The 17,325-nt window shown below is 43.5% G+C and overlaps 3 protein-coding genes across 3 annotated transcripts; all 3 read right to left on the reverse strand.

Moving 5' to 3' along the window:
* Positions 1-2,060: 2,060 nt before the first annotated feature.
* On the reverse strand, positions 2,061-2,976 carry SERLADRAFT_410103 (uncharacterized protein; the record flags this gene model as incomplete). The annotated part of the gene is made up of 3 exons (XM_007321168.1): positions 2,061-2,611; positions 2,657-2,758; positions 2,874-2,976. 3 exons carry the CDS (start codon positions 2,974-2,976, stop codon positions 2,061-2,063), a joined length of 756 nt encoding a protein of 251 aa, XP_007321230.1.
* A 4,333-nt stretch (positions 2,977-7,309) lies between these two features.
* On the reverse strand, positions 7,310-8,037 carry SERLADRAFT_440702 (uncharacterized protein; the record flags this gene model as incomplete). Its single annotated transcript, XM_007321169.1, has 2 exons — positions 7,310-7,555; positions 7,594-8,037. The coding sequence occupies 2 exons, from the start codon at positions 8,035-8,037 to the stop codon at positions 7,310-7,312; spliced, it is 690 nt and encodes a 229-aa protein (XP_007321231.1).
* A 7,967-nt stretch (positions 8,038-16,004) lies between these two features.
* SERLADRAFT_440704 (uncharacterized protein) lies at positions 16,005-16,732 on the reverse strand (the record flags this gene model as incomplete). Its single annotated transcript, XM_007321170.1, has 2 exons — positions 16,005-16,250; positions 16,289-16,732. 2 exons carry the CDS (start codon positions 16,730-16,732, stop codon positions 16,005-16,007), a joined length of 690 nt encoding a protein of 229 aa, XP_007321232.1.
* Between the last annotated feature and the right edge of the window lie 593 nt (positions 16,733-17,325).

Consider the following 17,325-nt stretch of genomic DNA (forward strand, 5'->3'; position numbering starts at 1 on the left):
AAGGCCTGACAGGACACAACAAAAGGAGAGATGGGGCATTATGTATATCACTCAGAACAAGCTAGAGGCAATGTGGCCATCAGAAAGAAGAGAAGTGGCAATGGCGTCACAATGGACATAAACATGGCAAAACCCATCCTGGCATCTTGTACATGTAAGGCCATGGAACAAAATTGACTGTACAACAATCCTTGTAAAGACTTACAGTGCACTTGTTCCACCTGTATGAGCCATCCACGTCCAGCTATAACTTTTTTTTGCCAGTGTTTTGGCTGTAGTCAGGAGGACCCTTCATCATGTGCTCTTCCTTTTAACACAGGCCCTGAAGCTGCGTGTCAAAAAGAGGATGCCCAGGCCATGCCTAAGAAGAAGTCAATTACCAAGGACATGCATGAGCATGCCACCAAACCCCTTCAAAACTGTCATCTTGAAATCTTTGATACTGTTGGTGACACTGGTACAAACATACTCCCATCCTTTGTGTTCCTTCCCAACTTAACCATCAAACTCCTCATGGACAGCCATGAGTTGATCTACTCAATCAACATGATTGCTAATCTCAGCCCAAAGTCTTCATTAAGCCCTATTTGGGCCTTGTGTGGACCACAATGCAGGCTATAAAATCTGACCTTTGGTGTACATGTGACATCAACCAAGCCAATATTAATGCAGAGGCCCAAGCACAAATGCAAGAAATGTGAGGCATTGGTTGTGGACAAACTCAAGGGCGAGGACATCTCTATTATAGAGACAGGTACAACAAGGTAAATTTCTCAGCTGTGCCGTTGTAGAGTTGACTTAGACGCTGGCATAGTAATCCCTTTATTTCCCAACATATCAATCCAGTTCTACGACAAACCATGCATCAATATGCAACAGTCCGCAGAGTCCATGTTTGCGGATACATAGAGTCTGCATTTGCGGATACATAGAGTCCGCATTTGCAGACATATAGGGTCCGCACTTTTTGGACTTTGGACCCGTCAGACAAGGAGCTAATTCAGCACTCCACGCACGTGCAAGACTCCACATGGACTCCAGAGCATTACAACTGTCCACAGATCAACTACCCCTTTCCTTTTATGGAATATAGGAGCTGTCCCTCGTGGTATGGAACAGTCTGGACGTCGGACTAGCAGGATATGACTCGCTTTTTCTTACATTTTCATATGGACACTTTCTAATGTTTATCCTTTGTTTCTCCTATTGGTTCTCATATGTTTTACACTATTTTTGCTATTTCCTTTTTGGTACTGCTATAAAACTGTACTTCCAAAAGGAAGGAAATCTATCTTTTGATCCCCCATATACTCAGAATTTGTCTGAATAAGTCGCCATAGTCACTTCAGAATTGTTGTAGACGTCCCACAGCCATATAACCAAAATTTCCAACAAAGCACCGAGCTTGTTGTGATGTTCTGTTCATATAGACCCAAAATGTGGACTCTCAGGAGTCATTGCAGTGTTGTATTCTCCACTCTATATTCATCCTCAGCTCATATTATCACTCCCACACTTGTATTATCGCCTTTCCAGCAAGATCACAACTTGCTGTGATGTATCCGCTCTGTTTAGACTCAAAAGTGCGGACTCTGCAAACTGACCTGCGGACCCACTCTATTGTAGTCTTCAGCACTTTCTTCTGAATCCCTTGGTTGATCCCTGCGGGTTGAACAACGCATAGGTGTTTGGACATAAGGACTCTACTCAGTTCTCTCCCAGACGCCTTTAGCAATCTTACCCCGTCTATTTTCTGTATTCTTGCTTAGCTGATGGCCTTTTCCCAGAGACAATGTCCTTGTATACAATGCAAGATAGAACTCTCATACTCAGCAAGGCCCTATCATTTCTGACATTGTCTGAAAGCCTCTCCAGTCATTTGTGGATTTCCAGACTTTGACATCACCCAAATGCAAGCGGGGGGCCACTCTCAGCCAAATGATTGAGTCATCTCAGCAGCCTCACATGTGCAAACACAATAATGTAAGCATTCTAATACTAGTGAACATAACACACACTAATCTTGATCTACAGAACCAGGAGAACATGGTCATTGGACCCTAGTTACCCTTGTCATCAATATCAGTGTCTTCATCCCCTACATCCTCACCATCACTTCCTAACTTGTTTATCTGCAGTACAGCAGTGTGCTCATCTTCCTCATCATCAGCATAATCTAGTATCAAATCTCCTTCAACAATAAAACAATTACCAAGGTTAGGCAAGTCTTGTAAAAACTCATGTTCTTCCTCAATTTCACTTTCAGCATCACTCTCGCTACTCCACTGCTCTTCTGTTGGTGCAGTTTGAGCCTCCATTCTATTGCTATCTCCACCATTGTGTACTTTCTGTATGCCAACCATCAAGCCACAAGACTTGGTTGTCTTGTCAATCCACTTTTTGACTCTCCCATGTGCTAGCTTTTTTATGCCTCTTTCAAAATTGCATACTTCACAATCCCCATAATCTCTTTGTTGCCAAAACAAGTGAAGCTCGGTTTCACAGTAGGTTTGAAGTAATGTTTCTATTTTGGGGTTATTATGAGGCTCAGGTTCTTTGTTTGTGCGGTGGGCAAGTCCCAAATTTGTCAGCATATCCTTCTTCATTTGAGCTAATTCATTAACATTTTGTGAAATGATGTTACACATGAGCTCACCATCCCACAGAATATCAATATGGACCAAGAATTCTTGAAGGAGGAGGTTGTAGTGCTCTTGCAATAAGTCACCGGGCACCACAAAAGGATCCCAGGCATTCCCTTCAAGTTAACCAGGCATTTTTCAAGATGGCATCTCATAGTTTAGGACTGCATTCATATTGGAGTGTGCATATCATCTCAAGAAGATATGTGAAGTACTTTGTGTGCAAGGAACCTGCAAAACTGAATACTATCACTTTCAAGTGCTTGTATACCCATTCAGTGTTGCCATCAGTGACAGCATAGGCAAATTCACGAGCTCCAAGGCTGTCTGACATGAACTGTATGGCTTGTGCCAGTGTGCGGTCCCCCTCAAAGGGCTGATTAGTCTCTTCTGTTTTTTCCTCTGGGCCAGCCCTTTTTTTCTGCTTGTTTTTTGTCTAACTGTTCCTTTTTTTGTTTGCAGCTTGCTTGCTCTGGCATGTGGCCAAAGTCACAGAAATATAAGGGTCTTGGGGGACCACAGTGATCCAAGATTCACCAACAATGGCTTGTTAGGTTGATGTGCTTGCAGTGCATTTTCATAGCTATTGATACTATTATATTTCAGGTGCAGGGTTACACCCACACTATGCAATGAATCAACACTTGGGAGTTCATTGCAGATTGCCATGGTTTTGAAATGGATAAACAGGTCTGGCTCTGAATTGTACCCTGTTATTAATGAGCCAACAACACAAACTCAATGTCACAATAACTCACCTCCAGCAATCAAGCATGCATGCATCCAGGACTACATTCACAAAGTGGAATGCAGGATAGTAGTCTACTTTTTTTAGATTTGTAAGAGGCTTGCACCCAATCTGATTGGCGTTATAGGAAAGTGTTGACAGATCATTTGCGAGTGCATCCCCCCAATGTGTTCCAAAGAAACAACTGAGGTTAGTCCATTCAGTATGCCACAGTTCAACTTGAAGGATTGGCTGGATTAGTTTGAAACTGTTGAACATGTTATTATGGAATTGTAGGTATTTTTTCATCTGTATTAACTTTTCAAACATCAACCCATCCCCTCCCACCAATATTAGGTGTGGATGGTAGCTTTGCAAGTCCTGGCCCATTTGTGAGAAAAAGTTGAGCGTGGCATCCTTTAGCTCAGTTGTCAGAATTTTGTTGAAACCATTGGTTGCAAGGGGATGAATTTTTGTTTTCTGAGGAGTATGTAAGTCTTCTTTTTAATTGACTGATGGTCAGGTGATAGGTGACTAGGGATTCTACAGCCAGTGTTGCATTTGGGATACTAATACAACAACTTGGTCAAAAGATGGTTTGGTGAGTTTTATAGCTGCTTATTTTGTTTTCTGACTTTAAGTAACACACTATATGACTGTAGAGCTTTATCTGACATATTTTGACTCGCCAAAAACACCTTTCCAAGACGAGTGGCCCAATGGTGATATAAACACTATTTCAGTGCTGGTGACACATATTTTAGTACCAATATATGATGATTCTGGTGAGTAGATTTCGCTGAAGCTTCATTATAAGTTAATGTTAACTGATATGTTATTTAGGAACTATCTGTGGTTATGTCCAACGTGAGCAACAGCCAACTGGACAGATGCGGCAACATCTGGCAAATAGTAATAGCCTTAACCCCACTATCCAGCTAATGACAGTGCCAGTAAAGCGCAAAAAGAATAATGGTGGTATCATATCACAGAAAACCACAGGTATGAGCACTCTGTTACGATAACACATTTTTGGACCTTTAACTTTCATATACATGGATGATATGCTTATATTCAGCAAGGGACCAGAAGAACACGTCCTACGGACAAAACGGGTATTGCAACGCCTGCACGATAATGACCTATACCTGAAACTAGAAAAATGCATGTTTGATGTAAATGAGATTGAATATCTCGGCATGATCATCTGTCACAACCAGGTAAAAATGGACCCCGTCAAGCTGGCAGGAATCAAAGACTGGCCTACCCCAACCAATATCCACGTAGTCTGAAATTCCTTGGCTTTGGTAACTTCTATCGCAAATTTATCAGCCGCTACTCAGAACTCGCAAGGCCACTCAATGTGCTATTACAGTAAAAAAGGATTTGGAACTGGACCACAACAGAAGAAAAGGCATTTACACTACTAAAATACTGTTTCAGCGTAGTGCCAGTCACCCAAATACCAGACCCAAACAAACCATCCCAAATTGCAGCAGATGCATCAAAACACGCAACTGGAGCGGTTTTGAACCAGCCCGATGACAATGGAGTTTGGCATCCATGTACCTTCTTCTCCAAAATGTTATCACCAGCCACATGCTAAACATCAGACTTTAAACTTTATTTACAACTGTACAGTACCTCATGTATTTTAGTATATATACAGGAGCAATACATGGGGAGGGACTCAGTGAGTCCTCCTGTTGTCTACCAACAACTAACTCGGTGTCGATGATGAGAACTGTTGTTAGAAAACCACACACAAAACAAACTAACACACAATCCTCCCAGATTCCACGGAACTTGTTTATGGGCTTTGCCTCCTAGAACAGTGGAGTGGTCTGGTTGTTCGTGGGGTGGTACGTATAAAGATCCTTCAAAGTAAAACCCAGTGGTGTATGAGTGTGGGTTTTGAGGAGGAGGGATAGTTGAATTTATAGAAAGATAGGGGCTTTGTGGCGAGTATAGACGAGCACTACCTTGCTAATCGTAGCACAAGGTAGGTTTGAGAACAACGAGGATGACGAGGTGACGAGGTTCCCAGTGATAGCAGGCTCCTGACGCACAAACTGTAGTGCTCAGAAGGACTCTAATCGAAGGGGATGACAATCACTTTCAAAAGTGACGAGTGACGATGACAGCAGTTAACAGTGGTAGAAGTGGGAAGTGTTGTGACCACACTGGATCACAAGTAGTAGAGTAGTGAACTTGAGAGTAGAGAAGAAGTCTGGATTGGATTTCTTGTTTTTTTTTTTACAAGGTAAAATACAGGGGTTTATATAGTAAAAGAAAAGTAGGCTATGCACAGTATAGCTGTGCAAAAAGAATGAGAAAGAACATGAAGGAAGGAATGTACGCTGACAAATCCTGCGTAGGTAGTACAGGATAAGATTGTCAAAAAAAGGAAAAGAAAGGGATAGAACAATAAATGCTGTGAGTAATGTCACAGGTTTGTACAACCATAAAGTAAAGTCCAATAGCAAAAGGAGAGCAGGAAAATCATGATGTCATGGGAAGATGCAGTAAAAAAAAGGGCAAGGCAAAACACTATCAGTATCAACACAGTTCCTTTATTGTCAGTCAGGCATTCTAAAAAAATATGTGTCCATAAAAATGATTCAAAAATCAAAAATAATCGCACTGTAAATGAATGTTCTGCTGAAGAAAAAGAAACTGGAGCCACCGGTCCACCACCTAGTCCAAATCTGATAGTTCCATGGCCTTACCAATGGACTGGTTGTGTTGGACCACCTGATCAAACGAGGGAGGGAGAGGAGTAGTTCCAATTTGGAACAAGTGAGTCCCAGGCAGCGTTTGGTAGGTGTAGCTGTAGCGAAGACAATGGACAAATGATAAGTGTACCCAAGTGAATGGGACAGCAATAAACATGGGCAACGCAAGGGGATGAACCTTCTCCAGCTCAAAAACTACCCACCCACGCTCCAACCAGGCAAGACGAGCGACCAATGTTTTGATAGTATATGATGGCAGATCGACGTCATGAAGATGGACCTGTTGCCCTATTTGGACCAGCCGCCAGGGCTTTGCTGATATCAGCAGTGGCACGTGGTAGTCTACGGATCGGCGACGGAAGCGGATAGGAAGTGGTGACATCAGAAATGGTGGGGGAGCAAAGAAGATGAGGAGGAGGAGGGTGGAGGTGACGAGGAGGTGAACTAAAATGGGGACCCAGAAACGACCGTCGGGTGAGAATAAAAAGGAGAGGAAGGGGCCCATGGTGGGGCTAGGCAAAGGAAGGGGAGTAAGGGAAACGACAAAAGCGAGGGCGCAATGCAATGTGTAGCCAGTGGCAACACAAAAATTTGCCGAAATGCCGAAACGCGGAAAGTACCGGATGGAAAAGCAAAGGTGAGCGTGACTGGATTGCCTAATAGAGGTGGTGCTGATCAGCCACAAGTTCGAAACAGGCAATATTAATTACTATTCCACGTGGCACTGTGCCTGTGTGGCGCAAAGGCGAGTCTTTTTGTAGCTAAAATAAGGAAAAAGGCAGTGCAGCGCGAGAAGGTGGAGTTTGAACAAAATGGAAAGTGCCGCATGGCACAGTGTGTGAAAACTACAGAAGAAAGTTAAAGAGGAGAATGAAATTTAAAGGTCCAAAAATTGTGTATTGTAACAGCTGCTCTGCTCAAAATGTGGCTTGAGCACCCTGATAAACGGCCTACCACATCTGACCAAAAAAAGCTGATATACTTGCTTTGCACCTCCTATACTGAGGTTTGGCCTGCATGGCTTGCCCTTACTTCCTTTTCCGTACAGATAGTAGCAAAGTATTTGCTCCATGAACAAAAGAAGGCTCTTCATCCAAGTAATGGCCTTGCTTTGCCAAAGCAAAAGGAGATTAGCTGGCCACTACTAGGTGATACAACGTCTACGTTGTACTGTGTGTCCTTGCCTAGATTGTTATGCATATCGTCTAATCCCCAACTGTCTGTGGTGAAGGGGTACTTCCGTTGTTGGTTACATTTGTTAGCGCGGTGTCCGGGGGCGTCCAATCCGCATATAGAACAAGTATGATAACGATAATAGATGGCACGATGGCCATATTCTTGACAGGCATAACATCATCAAATACGAGGGCAATGTCATCGTTCAGAAGAGGATTGTGAATGAGTAGAATTAGAATAGTCTGAGATTGGCGAGGGCCTTTTGCTTCTATTGCCTGAGGATGGGGCGTCACCTTCACTGTCCCTCAACAACCTTCCATCCAGAGATGAGCCGTTGCTCAATATGGGGGTCTGTCTCTGATTTGTGCGCTGCACACGGGGAGTGCAACCCAAAGGGATAAGGAGTACCAGCTCTGGGCGCTGGTGGCATAGTCGGCAGTTGCGACGGGGTTGAGGGAGTTGGGGGAGGGGTGTCACTGGTTGCGTAGGGATCAATATGTCCTGCAATTCTTTGACTGCATTGGCTGCGGGGACTATTGAGTCGGTTATGGAGGAACGTGCTGGGGATGGTGGAGCGGGCACGGGTAGAACAAGATCTGGTGATGATGGGCAAGATGCTGGTGGAGGCGGCGGTGGCAAGTGTGGGGGGTGGCGCCCTGGAAATGTGTGTCCCGTTATGGCTGGTAGGGACAACAAATCGGAGGGAGGGGAGGTGAGATACCCTCATTGGGCGAGGATATTCCTCGCATTGTTGCATACTGTCTGGCCTCCTAAACATAGGAAGACTTTGACCGCTTCTCTCTCTCCATTCTCGCAGTTCTTGTTACGCTTGAAATGTGCAAGCCTGGTAACACTGGGTTTCAGATATACAAGTAGTTTCTGATAAGCTCGTTGAGAATTAGTTTGAGACATATTCTGATGATGAGGGTTTTGACTGATGAATACCAAGTTACACTGTTGAAGCGTACAATCATATTGGAGATAGTAACTACAATACAGGCCTATATATATAGTGTCTACTTTAGGGTAGATGTTTGTGTTGAGCAAACAAAGACGGGTGGTACCGTAACAGGCAATGTATGTGGGAAGTATAGGTAGGTAGCGGAGTGTAGCTACTTGTAAGAAAAATAAAAGTTCATGGTGAATACAGTTTGTAACAGTTCTTCCTCAAGCATTGTTCCAGGGATTCTATCTGCAAGTGTTCCATGAGCAAAGTTGCTCCAATACTCAATACAGAATTGTTGTCCCACGTAAGCTCTTCTACTAATGAAGCTAGTGAGACAGTGACTGCATGTAGTTCGTCAGCAACAAGGAGCGATTGTTGCCAGAAATGGAATGTATCCAAAGGGTAGGTGGTGTTAGGGCAGGTGGTGTTAGACTGATAGAATTGATAAAAGTAAGCGCGCCTATCTGACATCAATTCAGTGGCATCTACAATGTTGGTTTGTTCACGAGTGAGGACAAGGCAGTGCGCCTATTGTGCTTCAGTGATCACTGGTGGTTTGGCGAGGTACGAGGGAAATTGAGGGGGAAGGGTTTGTTGGTCGGTGAAGTAGGTCTGAGACATAGTTGTTCTGGTGGAAGTGTGTATGGTGGGAATTTGTTGCATTCATTACAGTTTGTGTCTCTTTTTATATTCATTCAGGGTTTCAGAAGCATTCTGTAGGTTTGCTTCTTCTTCCCAGGAGTTTTTGGCCGATGGGTAGTCGTTCCATTTGATTAAATATAGGTATCCTTTTCTGTTCTTTTTGTGGCATAGAATGGCTTCTACTTTGTATTCTTCTTGATCATTGATTATCTCCGCCAGCAGTTTTATATAGTTTTCTCCGTGGACTTTGGTTTGTTTGTACGGGGTTAGAAGGGTGGCGTGGAACACGGGATGGATTTTCCATGTGTTAGGAAGCTTTAGTTGGTAGTTAACTGGCAATAAATTCTCAAGGATGGTGAGGGGTCCTTCTTGTTTCCAGTTGAACTTCCGGTAAGGTGTACCCTTCTTCTATAAGTTAGTTGCTTCTAGCCAAACTCTCTGTCCAACAATAAATGTGGGTGTTGTGAGTATTTTTTCATGCGTGTCCTTGCTAGTTCGTGGGCTTGTAATGCTACAATCCTTGCTTCAAGTAGGCTGGATAGTCTTTTGCTTACTGCTGGTATGTTGGTCGTTATGGCGTTGTGGGGAGATCCCTGGGGTGATATCCCATCATGAGGTAGAATGGTGATTTGTTTTGTGCCAAATGTGGTCTATGATTGTGGCAGAATTCTGTTGTCATGAGATATTCTGTCCAAGAATGTGGTAAGTTGCTGTTAGAATATACTCTTCTACTAATAAAGCTAGTCAGACGGTGACTGCATGTAGTTCGTTGGCAACAATGAGTGATTGTTGCCAGCAATGGAATGTATCCAAAGGGTAGGTGGTGTTAGGGCAGGTGGTGTTAGACTGATAGAATAGATAAAAGTAAGCGCGCCTATCTGACATCAATTCAGTGGCGTCTACAATGTTGGTTTGTTCACAAGCGTGTGGTAAGTTGTTGCAGAAGATCCGCAAATATGTTTCTATCTCCTGGTTTACCCTTTTGGTTTCTCCATCTGATTGGGGGTGATATGTGGTCAATATATTTACTTCCGTGTTGAGTAGCCTAGCTAGTTCTTTGGTAACTTCTGATGCAAACTGCGGTCCTCTATCGGATATGAGTTTGTTGTGTAGTCCAAATCTTTTAAACACGTGTTGGTGGAATAATTTTGCCGTTCCTAGTGCATCAATGGTTTTCTTGCAAGGTGATAGTATTGCCCCCTTTGTAAGGCCGTGGTCCACCACGACCATGAGACTGTCATATCTGTTGCTTTCTGGTATAGATCTGTGATGAAATCAACGGATAGGTTCTTGAATGGTTCCAAGGTTTTTGGGCCTGGAATTGGCTGCATGGGTATTTTGGCGGGGTTGGTGATTGCCTTGCTTTGTTGGCACATGGCGCATCCTGTGACATAATCTTTGATCATCTGCATCATACACGGCCAGTAGTAATGTCTTGTTACTAATTGGGTTATTTTTAGTTGTTCTGGGTGTCTGGCAGTTACCAAATTGTGACAACACCAACAAGACACAGTCTTGGGGCACTGGAGCACAACTACAACAAGCAGAAGAAGAGGAAAAGGTGGGAGTGGTTACCCATTTGGTAGGACCAAGTTAGTTGTTGGTAGACAACAGGAGGACTCGCTGAGTCCCTCCCCATGTATTGCTCCTGTATATATACTAAAATACATGAGGTACTGTACAGTTGTAAATAAAGTTTAAAGTCTAATGTTTAGCATGTGACTAGTCACATGATGAGCCTAGACACTGGTCAGGTGGTGTGTCACATGACTGATCATGTGACATGGAGAATGAAAAGTAAAAGTACAAAAAGTGAAGTGCAAGTAGGTGCTAGTATGTGAAATTGTAACACAAATCATGTTGTTGTTTCCCACAGCACCATCACAGCCGTGCATGGCCATCTCAATTGACTTATTGGCATTCTATTGGGCCCTCTTTGAGTGTTTGTGTGACACCATCAATGCTCTTGCCGCTGCTTTGAATACTCATTACATACACAGAGGCTTCAGAATGACCAGCACAGAGGTATGTACACTATGCAATGCTGCCTATAAAAATGCTAGAACCATTGTTTTGCAGGGCAAAGCCATTCTGAAGCCATTCAACATTCTACAAGTCAAAGTCGAACATCAAGTGGAGGCTATGGTTCAGCACTGTTGAGACCTTGTGTTAGCTGCTCAAGAGCCTTAGTGTTGATGATGAGAACTGTTGTTAGAAAACCACACACAAAAACAAACTAACACACAATCCTCCCAGATTCCATGGAACTTGTTTATGGGCTTTGCCTCCTAGAACAGTGGGTGCTCTGGTTGTTCGTGGGGTGGTACATATAACAATCCTTCAAAGTAAAACCCAGAGATGTATGGGTGTGGGTTTTGAGGAGGAGCGATAGTTGAATTGATAGAAGATAGGGGCTTTGTGGCGAGTATAGATGAGCATTACCTTGCTAATTATAGCACAAGGTAGGTTTGAGAATGGCGAGGCGACGAGGTTCCCAGTGATAGCAGGCTCCTGATGCACAGACTGTAGTGCTCAGAAGGACTCTAATTGAAAGGGATGACAATCACTTTAAAAGTGACGAGTGACGATGACAGCAGTTAACAGTGGTAGCAGTGGGAAGTGTTGTGACCACACTGGATCACAAGTATCAATGAGTAGTGAACTTGAGATTAGAGAAGAAGTCTGGATTGGATTTCTTGTTGTTTTTACAAGGTAAAATACAGGGGTATATATAGTAAAAGAAAAGTAGGCTATGCACAGTATAGCTGTGCAAAAAGAATGAGAAAAAACATGAAGGAAGGAATGTACGCTGACAAATTGTGTGTAGGTAGTACAGGATAAGATTTTCAAAAAAAGGAAAAGAAAGCAAAGGTGAGTGCGACTGGATTGCCTAATAGAGGTGGTGCTGATCAGCCACAAGTTCAAAAAAGGCAATATTAATTACTATTCCATGTGGCACTGTGCCTGTGTGGCGCAAAGGCGAGTCTTTTTGAATATTCACTTTGTTATTGACACCTGTCCATGCTACCAATCAACTTTTGTGCATGACAACGTTGACTGGAAGAATGCACTAGCAAACTACTTCTTTGCATATCCCAAAATTTTCCAAACAGACTCCTCCAAAATCCTCTTTGCGTTATCTCAAATCTCATCCAATAAAGTCAATGATGCCTGTCACACTTGGAAGGCAAATTTCAACAACAAAACTGCGGTGCTAGGAGACTTATTTGCACCATGGAATTGGGGCACTATCTCAGAGTTTGTCAAGGAATTAGATAAGGAATTCCTGGACCCCCATCTCAAGTTGAAGGCGGAAATAGCTCTTCATAGCTACAAGCAAAGAGAAATGACAGTTGATGCCTACTTTGGAGGACTCGAGTCCAAACTTATGGAAGCGGGATTACCACCAGATGCACATGAAAGTTATCCGTTTATTCACAGTATCCTTCGCAATTGTATTTTGTAACAGGAGAACCTACCCACCACATACACAGAATGGAAAATAGCAGCCAGGAAGTGGGAGCAGCAAAACAAAGAACTCAACTTGGAAAGGAGGAGAGACAGACCCCCACAGCAGAGAATGTTGCCATCTCAGTACCAATGGTATCAACCACAATATCAGCAGAATCAAAGCTATCTGCCGCCGCAACAGAATCAACAAGCAGTACCACGTATAGAGACGGGAAGACCACAATATATTCAACAACAATCATATTATACTCCACCTCAGAGGACGCCACCCCAGAATGCAGTCCATCCCAATGCAGCAGGAACATTTGGAGGATCAGGTGTGCCTATGAAGATTGGGAGTTCAAACACGCAGAGACAATGTCAGTCCAACCCGAACATTATTTGTTACAATTGTGGTGCGCAAGGCCACATTTCTAGGAATTGTCGGTGGCAATATGTTATATGGAAACAGAGGAAACCAAAGACACTCCCACTACGTCATGATTGAAAGAGACTGAAGCACCTCCAAAGGATTTTCAGAACGGTCAGGAGTAAGCATGGACTCTCTGACCCGTAATGATGTATCTAACTCTTGTACACTACTAACGACTGCAATAAAACAAGTTGATTAACATCTATGTGCTGTAACCAAAAACTATGCAAAGCCACATTCACCAGAATGGTTGGCCAGACGAATCAAAGACCAGAAACCGGAAAGAGCAAGGGCTCTACTACAAAACTGGGCACATGAAGACCACTATGAGCATATCACCCTGCAAGTAATACAGATGCTGAAGAATCAAGATGAAGAGAATATTGTGGAATGTATCCATGCTTACACCTTGCCGCACAGACCCATGCCAAAATGCAGCCTCCATGTCATTTCTCAAGTTACTACCACAGACAACAAACAAATGTTCACCGTACCTACCCTTATCGACTCCGGCTGCACCAACTCAGTTATTGACCAAAGCCTGATTGACAAGTATACCCTCAACACCATACTGCTCCCCGTCCCTCTTAACGCCGCAGGAGCTGATGGTCGATCCCAGAAAGTAATGTGCTATGTCACCCTCCACATCAATGCGAAAGGGAAAGAACATTTAATGGATGTAATAGTGGCATTACTACTTTTGCCACACATACTGCTGGGACACAACTGGTTAATACTTACCAATCCTTTGATTGATTGACGGGCCAACAAGGTTACTTTCCCCACTTATGATTTGGAGTATCATCCTAAAGAAGGGGATAAAATCTTAGCCGTTGATCTCGAAACACAAATCATGGAGATAACACAGCTGGAGTTGAACACCTTCACCACTAAAAGCCAACAGATAGCTGAATCCTCCAAAAAGAAAAGTCAAAACTCACCTTCCGAGACGTCATCCCCCCAGTCTACCACAAATTTGAACCCGTTTTTACCAAATAATCATTCAACAAACTTCCCCCCAAACGTCCTTGGGACCACACAATTGAATTAGTATCCAAGGCTAATGGTCTTGACTGCAAAATGTACCTCTTAGCCGAGATGAACAACACCATCTAGACAAATTCCTTGACAAAAATCTGAAAAGCAGACAAATCCGAGTGTCCAAATCACCCTACGCATCCCTGTTCTTCTTTATCAAGAAGAAAAATGGCTTGCTATGCCCTGTCCAAGACTATTGCAAGCTGAACAAGCTTACCATGAAAAATTGCTACACCCTCCCCCTCATATCTGAACTCATTGATAAACTCAAGGAGGCCAACTGCTTCACAAAGCTAGACGTACAATGGGGATACAACAATGTCCAAATCCAAGAGGGAGACAAACATAAAGCCACTTTCAGGACTAATCACGACCTGTTTGAACCCCTTGTCATGTTCTTTGGACTTACCAACTTGCTGGTGACCTTCCAAACAATGATGGACCACCTGCTCAGAGAACTAATCACGGAAGGGAAAGTTATTGTATACCTATATAATATTATGATCTTCACAGAGACACTCAAGGAACATTGCCAAATAGTCACCAGAGTACTTCAAATTCTGCAGCAGAATCAATTATATCTCAAACTGGAAAAATGTGAATTTGAGAAACAGGAAGTAGAGCACCTAGGCCTGATCATTCCCAAAGACACTATCCATATGGATCCGTTAAAATTTGCAACAGTCGCCGACTGGCCAACACCAAAGAACAAGAGAGAACTCCAATTGTTTCTAGGATTCTCCAGTTTCTATTGATGATTCATCAAAAGCTATGGAAAAATTGTGAAGCCACTCACTACGCTCACTGGAAAAGTCAATTGAACCTGGAAGGACAAACAAAAGATGTCTTTTCAAACATTAAAGAGAATGACAAAACCGGATAAACCCGGTATCTGCCGAAGCAGCCATTGTTCTCCATGGAGCATAGCCACCACTCCATGGAGTAACCATTGTTCTCCTAGGAGCACAATTGTACTCCTAGGAGTCATTATACTGTAGCGAGTAGCACCTCCAACTATAAGTAGTAGGGGGTTTAGTATAGGAATACCTCAGTCGTTTCTATAGCCTCTCGGGCAGCGGCTGAGGTATATTACATTACATTTATTAGAGATCACCTTAAACTAACATCTATTGTAGTTTCACTTAGTTTTATTACATTGGACCTATATGACTCTGAATATCCCATTTCTTTTTGCCCATGTTTTGGTTCAGGTTGTCTGCAATTTGTAGCAGTGTTTTAATTGGAGTGGCTGACAGTTTCACTATCTCAGTGGCTCAGTATCTGTTTGGGATGTAAGAAAAATTTGAAACTAGCATTGTTCGTCATCTGAGAGCTTCACTATCAACTCTACCGATTCACACAAAAGCTAAGTGGTGAGTTACGCTGGTTGAAGCAATAGCTAGCCTTTACTGTGATACTCAGCCATATTCAATTGGAGCGGTTGAGTTTGAAATCAAGGTGCAAAAGAGCTCCTAGCTGGTTGTGACCGCCATACACCAGTTGTTGTAACAACCAAGAGTTAGTTACTCTGGCGCACAACTCAGATGAAGCTATAAAGGTAGTGAGGGGAGTGGTTACCCTTTGGATAGGACCAAGTTAGTTGTGGGTAAACAACAGGAGGACTTGCTGAGGGGTCTCCTTGATCTATTGGGGTATATATACTACTACAGGTTTGTTTGTACATATGTACTATACAGTTGATACAGGCAGTGGCTGATGATGTCATGGGGCACAGCCCGTGTGACCAGCTCCACTGCATGAGAGACTTGTAGCTAAAATAAGGAAAAAGGCAGTGCAGCACAAGAGGTAGAGTTTGAACAAAATAGAAAGTGCCACATGGCACAGTGTGTGAAAACTACAGAAGAAAGTTAAAGAGGAGAATGAAATTTAAAGGTCCAAAAATTGTGTATTGTAACAGCTGCTCTGCTCAAAATGTGGCTTGAGCACCCTGATAAACGGCCTACCACATCTGACCAAAAAAAGCTGATATACTTGCTTTGCACCTCCTATACTGAGGTTTGGCCTGCATGGCTTGCCCTTACTTCCTTTTCCGTACAGATAGTAGCAAAGTATTTGCTCCATGAACAAAAGAAGGCTCTTCATCCAAGTAATGGCCTTGCTTTGCCAAAGCAAAAGGAGATTAGCTGGCCACTACTAGGTGATACAACGTCTACGTTGTACTGTGTGTCCTTGCCTAGATTGTTATGCATATCGTCTAATCCCCAACTGTCTGTGGTGAAGGGGTACTTCCGTTGTTGGTTACATTTGTTAGCGCGGTGTCCGGGGGCGTCCAATCCGCATATAGAACAAGTATGATAACGATAATAGATGGCACGATGGCCATATTCTTGACAGGCATAACATCATCAAATACGAGGGCAATGTCATCGTTCAGAAGAGGATTGTGAATGAGTAGAATTAGAATAGTCTGAGATTGGCGAGGGCCTTTTGCTTCTATTGCCTGAGGATGGGGCGTCACCTTCACTGTCCCTCAACAACCTTCCATCCAGAGATGAGCCGTTGCTCAATATGGGGGTCTGTCTCTGATTTGTGCGCTGCACACGGGGAGTGCAACCCAAAGGGATAAGGAGTACCAGCTCTGGGCGCTGGTGGCATAGTCGGCAGTTGCGACGGGGTTGAGGGAGTTGGGGGAGGGGTGTCACTGGTTGCGTAGGGATCAATATGTCCTGCAATTCTTTGACTGCATTGGCTGCGGGGACTATTGAGTCGGTTATGGAGGAACGTGCTGGGGATGGTGGAGCGGGCACGGGTAGAACAAGATCTGGTGATGATGGGCAAGATGCTGGTGGAGGCGGCGGTGGCAAGTGTGGGGGGTGGCGCCCTGGAAATGTGTGTCCCGTTATGGCTGGTAGGGACAACAAATCGGAGGGAGGGGAGGTGAGATACCCTCATTGGGCGAGGATATTCCTCGCATTGTTGCATACTGTCTGGCCTCCTAAACATAGGAAGACTTTGACCGCTTCTCTCTCTCCATTCTTGCAGTTCCTGTTACGCTTGGAATGTGCAAGCCTGGTAACACTGGGTTTCAGATATACAAGTAGTTTCTGATAAGCTCGTTGAGAATTAGTTTGAGACATATTCTGATGATGAGGGTTTTGACTGATGAATACCAAGTTACACTGTTGAAGCGTACAATCATATTGGAGATAGTAACTACAATACAGGCCTATATATATAGTGTCTACTTTAGGGTAGATGTTTGTGTTGAGCAAACAAAGACGGGTGGTACCGTAACAGGCAATGTATGTGGGAAGTATAGGTAGGTAGCGGAGTGTAGCTACTTGTAAGAAAAATAAAAGTTCATGGTGAATACAGTTTGTAACAGTTCTTCCTCAAGCATTGTTCCAGGGATTCTATCTGCAAGTGTTCCATGAGCAAAGTTGCTCCAATACTCAATACAGAATTGTTGTCCCACGTAAGCTCTTCTACTAATGAAGCTAGTGAGACAGTGACTGCATGTAGTTCGTCAGCAACAAGGAGCGATTGTTGCCAGAAATGGAATGTATCCAAAGGGT

Source organism: Serpula lacrymans (genome assembly GCF_000218685.1).
Source record: "Serpula lacrymans var. lacrymans S7.9 unplaced genomic scaffold SERLAscaffold_11, whole genome shotgun sequence".
In the NCBI taxonomy this organism is placed as follows: domain Eukaryota; kingdom Fungi; phylum Basidiomycota; class Agaricomycetes; order Boletales; family Serpulaceae; genus Serpula; species Serpula lacrymans.